General features: G+C 31.1%; 4 protein-coding genes across 4 annotated transcripts; 2 read left to right on the top strand and 2 right to left on the bottom strand.

Annotated features, from left to right (window-relative positions):
* The first annotated feature begins 1938 nt into the window (after nucleotides 1-1938).
* LOC125069863 (nucleoporin NUP42-like) lies at nucleotides 1939-4355 on the top strand. Its single transcript, XM_047679462.1, has 2 exons — nucleotides 1939-2461; nucleotides 3317-4355. The coding sequence occupies exons 1-2, from the start codon at nucleotides 2368-2370 to the stop codon at nucleotides 4006-4008; spliced, it is 786 nt and encodes a 261-aa protein (XP_047535418.1). The 5' UTR covers nucleotides 1939-2367; the 3' UTR covers nucleotides 4009-4355.
* Nucleotides 4356-5090: 735 nt separating this feature from the next.
* Nucleotides 5091-8112, bottom strand: LOC125069835 (U5 small nuclear ribonucleoprotein 40 kDa protein). Its single transcript, XM_047679426.1, has 6 exons — nucleotides 7915-8112; nucleotides 7711-7837; nucleotides 7089-7292; nucleotides 6353-6595; nucleotides 5932-6110; nucleotides 5091-5289 (listed from the first exon to the last, which is right to left on the bottom strand). Exons 1-6 carry the CDS (start codon nucleotides 8029-8031, stop codon nucleotides 5110-5112), a joined length of 1050 nt encoding a protein of 349 aa, XP_047535382.1. The 5' UTR covers nucleotides 8032-8112; the 3' UTR covers nucleotides 5091-5109.
* A 311-nt stretch (nucleotides 8113-8423) lies between these two features.
* On the top strand, nucleotides 8424-9773 carry LOC125069815 (nucleoside diphosphate kinase 6-like). Its single transcript, XM_047679395.1, has 3 exons — nucleotides 8424-8721; nucleotides 9116-9276; nucleotides 9514-9773. The coding sequence occupies exons 1-3, from the start codon at nucleotides 8513-8515 to the stop codon at nucleotides 9657-9659; spliced, it is 516 nt and encodes a 171-aa protein (XP_047535351.1). The 5' UTR covers nucleotides 8424-8512; the 3' UTR covers nucleotides 9660-9773.
* Nucleotides 9774-10263: 490 nt separating this feature from the next.
* LOC125069814 (enkurin domain-containing protein 1-like) lies at nucleotides 10264-12730 on the bottom strand. Its single transcript, XM_047679394.1, has 4 exons — nucleotides 12522-12730; nucleotides 11803-12426; nucleotides 10963-11127; nucleotides 10264-10611 (listed from the first exon to the last, which is right to left on the bottom strand). The coding sequence occupies exons 1-4, from the start codon at nucleotides 12553-12555 to the stop codon at nucleotides 10451-10453; spliced, it is 984 nt and encodes a 327-aa protein (XP_047535350.1). The 5' UTR covers nucleotides 12556-12730; the 3' UTR covers nucleotides 10264-10450.
* Nucleotides 12731-12960: the final 230 nt, after the last annotated feature.

Genomic DNA, 12960 nt, shown 5'->3' with positions numbered 1-12960 from the left:
AATTGTTCTAGAATCCTGTTAACAGCTTGAATGAGTGACAACCATCTTGTTTGGCTAGGGTAAAGCAGCTTGTGTGGCTTAATGTTTGCGAACGCTAGAAATGTTTTATAGTCGCCTATACGTTTTGGAGAGTTCTGTATATGATTAAATACTTCTCTACAGAAGTCTTCTACACCTCTTGGCAATTTTTCGCATGCATACGAGGCACACAGGCTGAATGAATGGCATAATCACTTTATCGTAAAAATATATATCATTTTTTAAAAGTGTTATCAGAGAATGATTGACACCAAACATAACGTTAGCACCATCAAATGCATAGCCCAACATATTGATTTTGTAAGGTATATTTTTCTCGGTAATATACTCTATTATTTTACCAAGGAACGCTGTTGCTATTCCATCTTCAAAGGGTATCAGTGTAAGAAATCGATCTTCAACTTGAAAATTATCGTCCACTGTTCTTACAATCAACGCCTAATGTTTAATTGTAGATTTGTCCGTACTTTCATCCACAAGCAAAGAAAAGTTATTATCTCTTAATTTCTCTATCAGGTTTTTTGCGCAGTTTCTCCGGTTACATTAACGATAATTGCACTAGCTTTTAGTTCTGCTCACAGACAGTTCCTCTGCAACTTTAGAATCTGGACAGACAGCGCGTATTAATTTTGTCAAATGGGACACTACATTGTACGAAAGATTGTGCTCTGCAATAAAACAAGCCATCTTGATTTCACCTTTTTTTGCAGCTTGTTTTGGATTTCGTGAGCTCGAAGATAACATTGATGTTATTGTTGGTTGTTTTACTAACATTTTGCAAGTATTGACGTGTTTTTTAGAGCTTTTGTGGCGTAGTAACTCATGAATCCCGCATTTTCTATCACAATTACAAGCTGAACAGAAATACTTGTTACCTTTAGCACTTTTCTTTAGCCAGCCTTTGAACTTTTCATCTTGTAACCACGAATCAATAAACTTTTGTTCATACTTTAAAGATTTCTTCCTAGGAGGAGTTTTGTCGGAATCCGATTCAATATTAAAAAATAACTTGTTCGCTTAATCGGTGAGTAACCTGTTTATCTAACTTTCCTTCAAAAAACTGGTTTAAACTTTTACCTAATCGAAAAACCAAGACGAAAAACTATCGATATTCAATAGACAACTATTCATTCATCATCTCATCATTCATTCATCAAAAAACGGGAATACCCCAGCCAGACCGCGCGTCGAGTCTATAAAATTCGGATACAGGCATAAACTCAAAAAAACAGTAGAAAATCGTACTAAAACAGAAAATAGTGTTGTCATGTTAAAAACCGTAAATCTACTGATAAAACAATAGGGTTGGCAACACTGGTTGAAAAACAGAAACTACTGAGTTTGTAGTCGGTTCTTCTCCGTAGAATCTATATTCGGAGCGTAGGGTAGGTACCTACCTACCCTACCGTAGGTACTTTATTAAAATGTTTATTCTAATATAATGATTGTAAGGTTATTTTAAAAGTTTATTTAAATAATATAATTATACACAAAATCCATTATTTAAAATATTTGAATTATCCTTTCAAACTATATGTAGGATTAAGGTTAATTTAATTTATGTATTTCATTTATATTTGAGTAGATTTAAAAGATTTTTCTTGAATGATTCATCTATGTATAAAACGATTGATATCGGTTAATTCATTTGTCGCTAATACATTCAGTCAATCACTGAATGCCATAGAATGTAAATATTTGTAAAAGCATGACAATTATCATGTTTAAAAAAATAATACATTTATTAAATGAATGTAAGTCATAAAAAAAACAGTCGAAAAAGATTAGACAGTTACATTAGTTTTTTAACACGCATTTTAAACTTAAATTTACGCAATTCGTAACAGCTACGTTTTAAGGTAATTCAAAAAGTGAATATCAGGGAGAGATTGGACAGAGTAAGAGTATAGACTTTAGTAATATCAATTTTTGTACAGTTAAAAAGTTCAATTTAAAAAAAACAAATTACACTAAAACCGGTATATTCTTAAATGACATTGACAAATATAATTGTGTGTATTGTGAATTGCCAAAAGTTGATACCGGTACCTTAAAAGTTTAAAGTTCATACTTGATAGACGATTCACGTTCAGGATAGTTCAAATAACAATTCTTAGTTCATTATGCTGCTGTTAAATTATAACCAAAGAATTTATTGATTACTTTTAAATTTTATTTACATTGACATATTGTATAATTTAGTCCAAAATAATAATGAAGTAATTTTAGCAGGAAGCGACTTTAAGGATAAGGAATATCTCGATCATTTAATTTTAGTGATAAATTTGAATTGAGCACTGATATTCTTCTACTTAAATATATCTAAAAATGGTTGTTTGTAAATTTTTTCAACAAGGATACTGCCGTTATGGGCAGAGTTGTAGATTTGATCATATTTACGGCAGTAAATATTCTTATCGAGGTGAGTTGAAGAGTAAGAATTTTTTTTATGGCATTGTTTGGCGGACGAACATATGGGCCACCTGATGGTAAGTGGTCACCACCGCCCATAGACAAAGGCGCTGTAACAAATATTAACCATTCCTTACATCACCTATGCGCCACCAACCTTGGGAACTAAGATTTTATATTCCTTGTGCCTGTAATTACTCTGGCTCACTCACCTTTCTAACTGGAACACAACAATACAGTGTACTGTTATTTGGTGGTAGAATATCTGATGAGTGGGTGGTACCTACCCAGACGGGCTTGCACAAAGCCCTACCACCAAGTAAAGTAAGAGTGAGAGTGAGATAGGCAAAGTAATTATGAAAGTTTGATGTAGAATACCTGAAAGAAGTTTCTTGCACTTAAGTTTGCCAAGGAATGTCTTGGCAGAATAGCTTTGACTTAAACACATATATGCAAAATATAAGAAAAAAATACCCTAATATATTATTAAATAAATAAATTAAGATTTACTGCACTCTGAACATATATTTAAATAATTTCTATTCATATTTAATATATAAAACAATGGTTAAATAATATTAAACATTTGCTTATTACCAGACTGCCCAAAAAAGGAGTGTAATGCTCTCAGGGTTCATGTAAATACATATGTATATATGTTATGTTTTATTTATTCCACCAAAACTTAAATTCCTGAACATGAACAATCCCTACATCAATCTAAGAGATACTGATTACTGCTATAATATAGTTGATTAATTCATTTAGGGGAGTTGTGATTTTTGAAGTTAAATGTTGTTCATTTACTTTTTAATATCAGTAGTGATTGAGATTTTTTAATATTGAATTTTAATTTTTTTTTCAGCATCACAATCACATAATGACGGACCAAATGAAGAAGTGTTTGACAATAGCATGAGACAAGGAAACTCAAACAGTGCTGCATCATCAATATTCCGAAGTGCCGTTCAAAATAATTCAGTTTTTAATACTGTGCCCAATTATGATCAAAATTCCCAATCAAGAGGATCAGTTTTTAATAGATTGGGGCCACCACAGAATCCATCAGTGGGTTTTCAAAATAATCAAGCTAAATCAATATTTGCTCAAGCAAATCAGAGTACCTTCGGGCAACCAGTACAAGCTACAAATGTTTTTCAAACACATAATCAGGAGGCAGCAAAATCAATATTTGCTCAAGCAACTCAAAACGTATTTGGTCCCGCACAAACCGGGAGTACTTTTAATCAGACTACAGATACTGCAGCTAGTGTATTTGCCCGTGCAGCCCAAAGTTTGCACCATAACACTCCATTTAATCAACAAATGAGTTCACCTTTCGGCAATACTGCACAAAATATTTTTCAAATATCTGAGAAACCAGCATCAAATGTGTTTGGTGGGGTCGGGAATGCATTTGATCAAAGCAACAATGACGAAGGCATTTATAGTAACTTAGAAGATTTATCAAGCAGTGACCTTGGAGCTTTTGAAAGTTTAGATTTTACTTTAGGATCCATTCCAGAGCTACCTCCTCCTAAGAGTCTCTGTATATAGATGCTACATTAAAGTGTTATTTATTTTAATAGTATATAGTAAAAGTTAATGATAATAATAAAACTATTTTACTACTACACTCACACACACACAGTTTCCTTAGATTTTAATCTGCGTTCTCAAGTAGTTTTAAATGTAACTTTAAATTCACAATTTAATCTATAAATTTTTCTTATACTAATTCAAAATGGTTTATACAAATTATAATAAAACCAACTGTAGTCTATTCCAATCGAAGAAGGAATATAGATAAACAAATCATAGATTTTCGTATGCTACGCAATTTGATAATAGCTCAGTTATATTGTGCACTACTAATGGTCCTTGACTAATATATCTTCATTTATAATACAACACTGCCACAAAATTACTTTAATTTTTCTTCCAAAGTTTCGATAACGGGTTTCGTCGACGTTCCAAACGAACCACTTTCAATTATCACAATAAAATCTCAATATATCTCATTATTATTTTTATAAAGAATATTTTAATTAGGGATTCACGACGAATACACACAACACTACTCATAGACAGCAACTTCATGAGTTTTCTTAAAACTATAAGGTAATAATTTAACCCTACTACACAACTATCGATAAACGCTGCGGAAGCCATAGATTATATTATAAACTTCCTTCGAAAATCTGTTTAGCCTAAGCCTCCGTGAATCAAATGTCCTCTAGTAAAAAATGTCATAAAATTTCTATCACATAGTATTAGGTCAATCGCTCTAGGCCACTGCTGCTTCCCGACAACGCCATACCACACACTACACAAATAACAACCACTAAGTTAGATGAGCTACAATTGGAATATCTGCGACATCCAAAGAATTGAACTCCGATGCGGCAGTCCAAAAGTTTATTGATCCTTGGCCCTCATGTTTTTTTTAGTAAAGGGACTGAATGGCAAAAGTGCACAGATAACAATGGTGCATACTTTGATTGATAAAAATTGTACAAAAAAAATTGACATTATATTCCTCCCGTTCAAAACGCCTACTTCATATGCAAGGACCTCATATGTACAGAACAAAAAAGGAGAATTATTTTATGAGTAAAATGAGAAAATAAAAATTAGAACTTTATTTATAAATGTATTTCAGTTATCTATTTCTCCTAAATATATTTGTTTGTCACTGGAAGCTGATAACATAATCGGCTCAGATCGGTGGAAATGGACATCATTGACTGAACCGTTGTGACCAGGCAGTTTGTACAGCACCCGACGTGACGTGGTGTCCCAGATGTACAGGAATCGGTCTGATGAACCTGCTGCAACCTGAAAATTATATTTTTTTTGTGTTGTGATTTAACTGTGATGATCTGTGATTCATCTCGTGCTCGGCGGTGAAGGAAAACATCGTCAGGAAATGTGCATGTGTCTAATTTCAACGAAATTCTACCACATGTATATCCACCAATCTGCATTAGAGCAGCATAGTGAAATGTGCTCTAAACCTTCTCCTCAAAGGGAGAAGAGACTTTAGCCCAGCAGTGGAAAATTTACAGGCTGTTAATGTGATATGGGTAGATAAATATATATGAATTATACATACTAAATATATAGAAGGAGAAGGAAATATTCCAGTTTTATAATAAGTTAATACATATAAACCACTTGATTCATCGACAATGCTGTACTGAAAAGCTGTACCTGTGCACTGGTTCACTAAATTATAATTAAAAACACTGCTTAACAGAAAAAATATTATTTGTGGTCGAATAATTAATAAATTGATTTGATACATAGGTTTTGTTAAAGTAGCAACACTTACCATAAACTAACAGAATATATAATTAAAATCACATGATTTCTACTTCTAACTTTACAATATTACTTACTATAAGTAAAATATATGAAATACATATTCATATTCGACATTTCATACATAAATATACATGCTCTGTGTTTAGCAGTTACCTTTGATCCATCAGGAGACCAGGCACATCTTAGTAGATTCTTCTCAAAGTTGTGCTGGTGTCCAGACATCAATTTGACACAGCGTTCAGATGGGGCAAATGGTCTCACATCCCATATCCTCAGTGTATTGTCCATTGAATTTGATAGCAGATAAGAGCCATCATATGACAGGGCCATTCCTAGTATTACAATAAGTTATCTATTAATCAGACAGAACAGATCATAACTAGGAACACAATCGAAATAAACGATTACACTTTTAAAGTGACTATAAGTTTTAGAGTTTATATGATGTTATTTACTATTAAAATATCACTAATAATATAATAATAATAATATTACCATTACCAAAATCAACAACGCAGATAAGAAATTCTGGTAGCAGCATACAATTTAAATTTTAGCCAAACAATACACTTACCGGTAACAGTATCTGTGTGTCCTTTAATTTTATAAGATATTTGATTATTTCTTATGTCCCATACTTTAATTACATTATCAATGCCAGCGGATATAATTTTCTCAGCTGTATCATTGAATAGTACAGACGTGACAGGGTATGAGCTGTCAAATGATGCTATTGGGTTTCTTTTTCTTGCATCCCATAATTTTATTGTGTTATCATCTGAAGCAGACACTAGTAGTTCTGGACCTCTTCTTGCTCCTAAAATTTCATAAAACATCTATTTTAATATAAAGAAATAGCATGAAATTTAGTTAAGATTTACTAATATTATATATTGCATATACTGGTAAAATTTTTATATATATTTGTTTAGAAATTTCTGTTAGGCATTAAAAATAATGTTATAGTTTCTAAGTAGATTACTTTTTATCCTTTTTTTGTTACACAGTTGAGTTTATTCTTGCTACCATTTGTGGAAAACTAAGAGACTTCGAACAAATATAGTATAAAAAAGTTTTACTTTATACTATTTTAAATCTGAATAAATTATATGCAAGCTCTTCAATTTTAATATTAAAATATTTGAAAATTAATTGATTAATACTAATGATTAATATTGTTATTGTAAATCAATAAATTACTTGGCACCAAGTACTGTAATGACAGACTAAAATCTTATTAAGTATCTTTTAAAAGATTTTATAAAAGATAAGTTACTAGATGTGACCTATTTTTACTATACTGTACATACCTGAGACTGAGTTCACAAAACTAGCATGTCCTTTTAACTTTTTAATCCTCGTCCCAGTTGGTACATCCCATACGGCAACTGTATTGTCTGTGGCACATGTGTACATGTGGGCACCATCAGGGGAGAAACAAAGCTCCATTATGGCGCCTGTGTGGCCTTTCATTACCATGATATTATCACATTGGCCATAGACATTCCATAGGTCTGAAATATTTATATTATTCATTAGTGTGGAAAATTAGTTAACTGTCGGCATGTGAAAGGTTAGCATTTGTTAGGCTTTGATACTAAGTGAACTTTTAGTCAATGTTTGTTTTTTTGTTGAATTCCTTTGTGCTGGGTCACACCAGCACAAAGGAATGCACTATGCACTAGCGGGATCCACATATATTCCTGCTTCATATGGGAAAAAGCAAAAGAGCAGTTTTACAGTGTGAAAAATAGGATCTAAGATTTACATTTATTATAATGGCTCAGAGGTCCTTTGAACTAGAAAGTGATTGAAAATATTGACTGTAAGAAGTACCTAAGAGTTTACAATATAATTATTGACATTATTAAATAATATAAAAAACTGGTTCACTTTGTAAGGCTTTTTTTGTTTTTATAATAATATACTTACATATTTGTCTGTCGAAGCCTGCAGATGCTAAGTGTTTGCCTTCAGGATGAAATTTAGCTGTGAATATCTCTCCTTGATGTCCTTCTAGTAACATTATTGGCGCGTAGAGATTTGAAGTCCTTGGCACCTAAAACCAACATTACTGAGGTTACTAACATCGCTTATAAGATAAAACAACTTTAAGAATTATTTTAACTATCTTACCGTAGAAGTAACAACCGCTTTTTCTCTTGTTCCAACTACCGATATTTCATGACGGGTTTTTTTAGCTGGTACTACAGAATATTCTTCTCCTTTCCTCTTTATTTCCATTTCCGGCATTTTGATTAAGTTTATGTGGATTTGAAATATTAATTTAGAACCTCACGCGTAATGGGAATTGTTTTGACTTTTAGGCATCAATTTTTTTAATGTTTTTGACGTGAGAACAGATAATTTATCTCAAGCGCTGGGTAAGGCACTACAGGTACAGAATATACGTTAAATTACTAGCTCCCCATGATGGCCTGAATTTATGTATTATTAAATTAATATAATGTACTATTAAATATAAAAGAAGATTACTAGTTGCTGAAAGTAAACAATACTATAGCAATATTTTAATAATTCCTTTATATTAGAATATACGGACAATGTATTTTGCACGAAATTATTCCCATCAATGTTGTCAGTGATGAATGTCATAATCTCATTTCTTAACTGTCAAACTTAAAATAAAAGTTACGTGAATTTCAAATAATTTATTAACAAAGTATGAATGAAAAATTAATAATTATATACATTTAAAGGAAAATTTCTTAAAATGCAGAAATTACAATTATCATTGGCAATAATAAAGCCACACGCTGTGAAGAATCCGGTCGCTCTTTCATATATTAGAAACGTTATTAAAAACAGTTTTATCGTCGTAAAAACGAGAAGAATATGCTTAGAAAAAGAAACTGCAGAAGATTTCTATAAGGAACATATTCAAAAGTTCTTTTTTAATCGTTTAGTAACCTTTATGACCAGGTATTGCAATAGATAACCTATGATACGATTTTGTATTCGATGTTATTGTTTACAATACACTACTGTATTCGTAAAAAAATTACGTATATATATAAATACATATACGGAGGCAGTCAAATTTCTTAAAAACACTAATACATGAAATAATCGGATAGTTTAAATCAATTATGATTCTATATTCCTGTCCTTAGTTGATGTGGGGTCCCTAGGCAGTTGCCTACGTGACTGCCTCATGAATATTCCGGTTTTGTATACCTATACTACTAATCCAAATTTTATAATAACAGCTGATCACAATTACTATTAAAATAATAAAATATATCTTAAAATACCTTCATGAAGTAGCATTCCAAATTAAACTAACAACTTCTAAGATAATCTTTTTTTTTATTAGTGGTAGTATTGACTTGCATATTATAAGTCATACTAATGCAGTCAAACTTTGGAGGAAAATGCTTGGTCCCACAAAAGTATATAAGGCACAATTTGAAGAACCGAACTGTTTAAGAGGCATGTTTGGCATATCAGACACAAGAAATGTTGCTCATGGTTCTGGTAAATATAAAATATATATCTTGTTAACTATCCATTTATTATAATCAGTGAATGTCTTATATGTAACATTGGCTTTATATCTTGTGCTATTATAGTAGATAATGGTAAAAAAAATAAATTTAAGTTTTATTTATCTGTAGCTATTCTAGAGTGCTTTTGTGTTAAGATTATTTTCATTGTTTATGTCTAGAATTAAATTAAGAATTGTATATTACAGTTTAAATTATTTATTTTCAGATTCCGTAACATCAGCAGAGAGGGAGATAAAATTTTTCTTTCCTGAATTTTCATTCTATGACTGGCACACGCATGACGAAATTACATATAGAAAAGGACCCATTATATTTAATCATCATCTATTCCAACATGTTAGAAAATTATAAATAGAAGTTTAAGTATTTAGTTAAATTTTAAATTAAAATATTTAATATATTGGTTACCATAGTATTATACTTTTGTTGCAATGTAATAAATTAAAATAATTACATTTTTTTTAAGATTTTATATGTAGCTTTTAAAGCTGAATAGCTCAAACGTAGCACAAAACATTATTAAAAAAAATATTACATTCCAAGTGCATTTTAATTATTGTATGACATCAAGTCAATTAAATGGCTTACAATTGTAAATGTTATATGTTATATATGACAAGATGAGATAATAAGTTATTTAAATAATAATTACTTGTTTAGTGCAACTCTATGGTAATAGATATCAAAATAAATCACAAACAATTGAAGTATGTGGCATGAGATAACACCAGGTAGATGTCTATAAGTTTAAAGATTTTTAACTGAAAACAAGCTACAGTTTTAAGGGATTAATTCTAGTGTCATAACTAATAATTTGTTTAGAAAATGAAATGGTTATATGTAATATATGCATATATTTAAATTTCCAAAAGATAGAATCACTGTAAACCATACAAATATATAATTACAAGAATCATACAATTAATCTAAATTAAAGTTAAGTTATCACAATAATTTCACATTTTGTTTTGGGTAACTTTCAAATTTATATGGACGGATAAAAAAGGCATGTCGATATACATAAAATTCACTATCTTCTGCCCAATTACAAAGCTAAGTATTAAAGATAGAATATATTTAATGTCTTACAAGTAATTTTAAATTATTTAAATTTAAATACGTCAAATATTTGGTTTATCAATTCACTCTCCTATCTTAACAAACACTTTTGGTCGGGAAAATACTTTGATGCCTTCCTCTAGTTTCGCTAGTTGCTTCTCTAGCTCCATTTTTCTATTTCGCATTCTTAATGTGTCAGTTTTCACTGGCATTTTGTTTAATTCACTTACTAACTCTGCAAAACCTTAAAAAAAAAAAGACATGACTTAATAAATTTACAATATTCACATCAGATGGCAGACAGTTAATTGGCCACCTGAAAATAAATAACTTTACATTACCTATGCCCCACTAAGTTTGAAAACTAAGATGTTATTTTTTAGATTGCTTCTGTAGTCATACATCAAACCAAAACACCACAATGCTAAGTATTGCTATTTGTAAGTAGAATATCTGATGGATAGGTGTTAACTATCCACAAACACTTGGTATAGACTTTGGAGATCATATAGCCCAACCACCAAGTGTTTAATTAATTTGACATTATCATTTTCATTATATAGTAACACAGAGAAATGCTAAAACAAAAACATACTATTTCGAAGCATCCGTAATGTTTCTTTCCTTTCATTGTCGGGGAGAGTCACATGGCCAGGAGGAGGACATATAGTGTTATCATCATCACCTTTTGTATCTTCCACTTCCTTAGTGCTATCCTTTCTATCACGGAGATACTTTGGCAGCACACCCTTTTGATAACCTAAAATAAATAAAACAAGATCTCAATCTTCTGAATAATTTGATAACATCAATCAATCAATGTTCTTCATCATCGTCTTAAATAGAAGGTATCGTACAATTCCCTGTCCAAGAGTCGAGACCACATAAAGAGAAGGCTTGAAACTTCTCATCACTCTGATTGCATTGGTAGATTGGAAAATTGGATAGGTATTGAACTTTTATGTTAAATAATAAATTTTCAAATTTTATTTAATAATATATGCAGAGCTCAGTAGTGAGAGCTGTCAACAGTTCACAACCCCTAATTAAATATTATAATAATAATTGAAACAAACATTATTCAAGAACACTTTTTCAAGTTCTATTCTGAAATCAACTATTGTAAGTATTTCTGATTTCTGATTTCTCAATATCACTCATTACTAACATAACAGTTTGTGACTGCTTGAATTTTTTTTTGCAAAAAAATTTCCTTATTAAAAACTGTATTGCATGTCAATAGAAAATCAAGTAGGTCATGTTCGTCCTAATTGTTATTGTATGGACTTTGGATATGTATTATGAATGTCCTGTATAGTATGAGATTAAGCTTACTATATTGTCATGTAAATTGAATGCATACTTGAATCAGATTTTATCTTTTTTATAATCTAAACTAGCACTGTTTTACATTTTTACATACACATTGATTTACCTGGAGGTAAATATGGATCTTTATTATCCTTTCTATCTAGAATGGCATTCAGTCGACTCCGGTGCTTTTCCTCCATCATATCGTCACCAGCTCGACGTGGTGAAAGAGTAACTCGAGGTGGACTTCTGTGACTCCTTGAATCTCCGCTAGCTTTCATCTTAGCTTCATTGTCCTCACTTTCCTTCATTGGATATAACATAGTTAGCTTAGTGCTCTCAGTTAATCTCTGTGATAAATTTGACTCTATAGTTTGGCAGCCAATATCTCGTAATCGACTCGATGATCCTGACGATTGTGCTTCATCGCCTGATGATTCTTCAGGTTGCTTCGTCAGCCTCATCTCTTTCCTTCGAAGAAACTCGGCCATATCACCCTTTTTTATCCGAACATCACTGATTTTTTTTCGATTCGATAAGCTCGTTTTACCGACGTTTAACGTACCCTTACCGCTTTTGCTCGATGGTGAAGATTTGACTTGTGCGAGTGCATTTGCATTTATCGGAGTGGTGAGACGTGATGGTTGGGCAGACTTCAAAGTTAACTTAGGCTCTTTAGGTGACTTATTCTGAATTAACTTCAGCTGTTTCATGTTTTCTTTTATAAAATTCTTTTTTTGTTCCTTTTCTGAGAATCATAATAGTTAATAAACTCAGTAAATTTAAGTTATATTATTTAAACTTTATAAACAAATATATTTAAATGTAACGATGTCAACTTACTCGGTTCCGGAAATATTCCTTTTAAAGTATACATGTTATCAAACAATAACAAATACTATGAAAATAAAATATACACTCATCATTTAGTGTTCAATCAAACAATACACTTTTTAAATGAATTGATATTTGTCCATACTGAATTATAAATATTTCAAGAAAAATAAGTTCGGGGTATCTTTTAGTTTTCGTTCCGTTTTTGTCACTTTACTTTTTAAGTTTTTAAACAACTGTCAACATTTAAATGGCTGTCTCATAGACAAAATTGTTTCTGGCCATTTTGTAGGAAATAATAAAATTATTGGTACATATTTTGTTTTACCCTGTTATTTTAGCGTTACCGAATAATTATTTATTTGGTGTTGACAAAGTTATTACCTAGGAGATTAAGCCTTGAATAGATAAAACATGGAGGCTAGATAAAAGTCCTCATTGATAAAAC

This window comes from Vanessa atalanta, chromosome 16 (assembly GCF_905147765.1).
Source record: "Vanessa atalanta chromosome 16, ilVanAtal1.2, whole genome shotgun sequence".
Lineage (NCBI taxonomy): Eukaryota > Metazoa > Arthropoda > Insecta > Lepidoptera > Nymphalidae > Vanessa > Vanessa atalanta.
The sequence above is the reverse complement of the archived record's forward strand: the minus strand, read 5'-3'. Positions and strand labels throughout refer to the sequence as shown.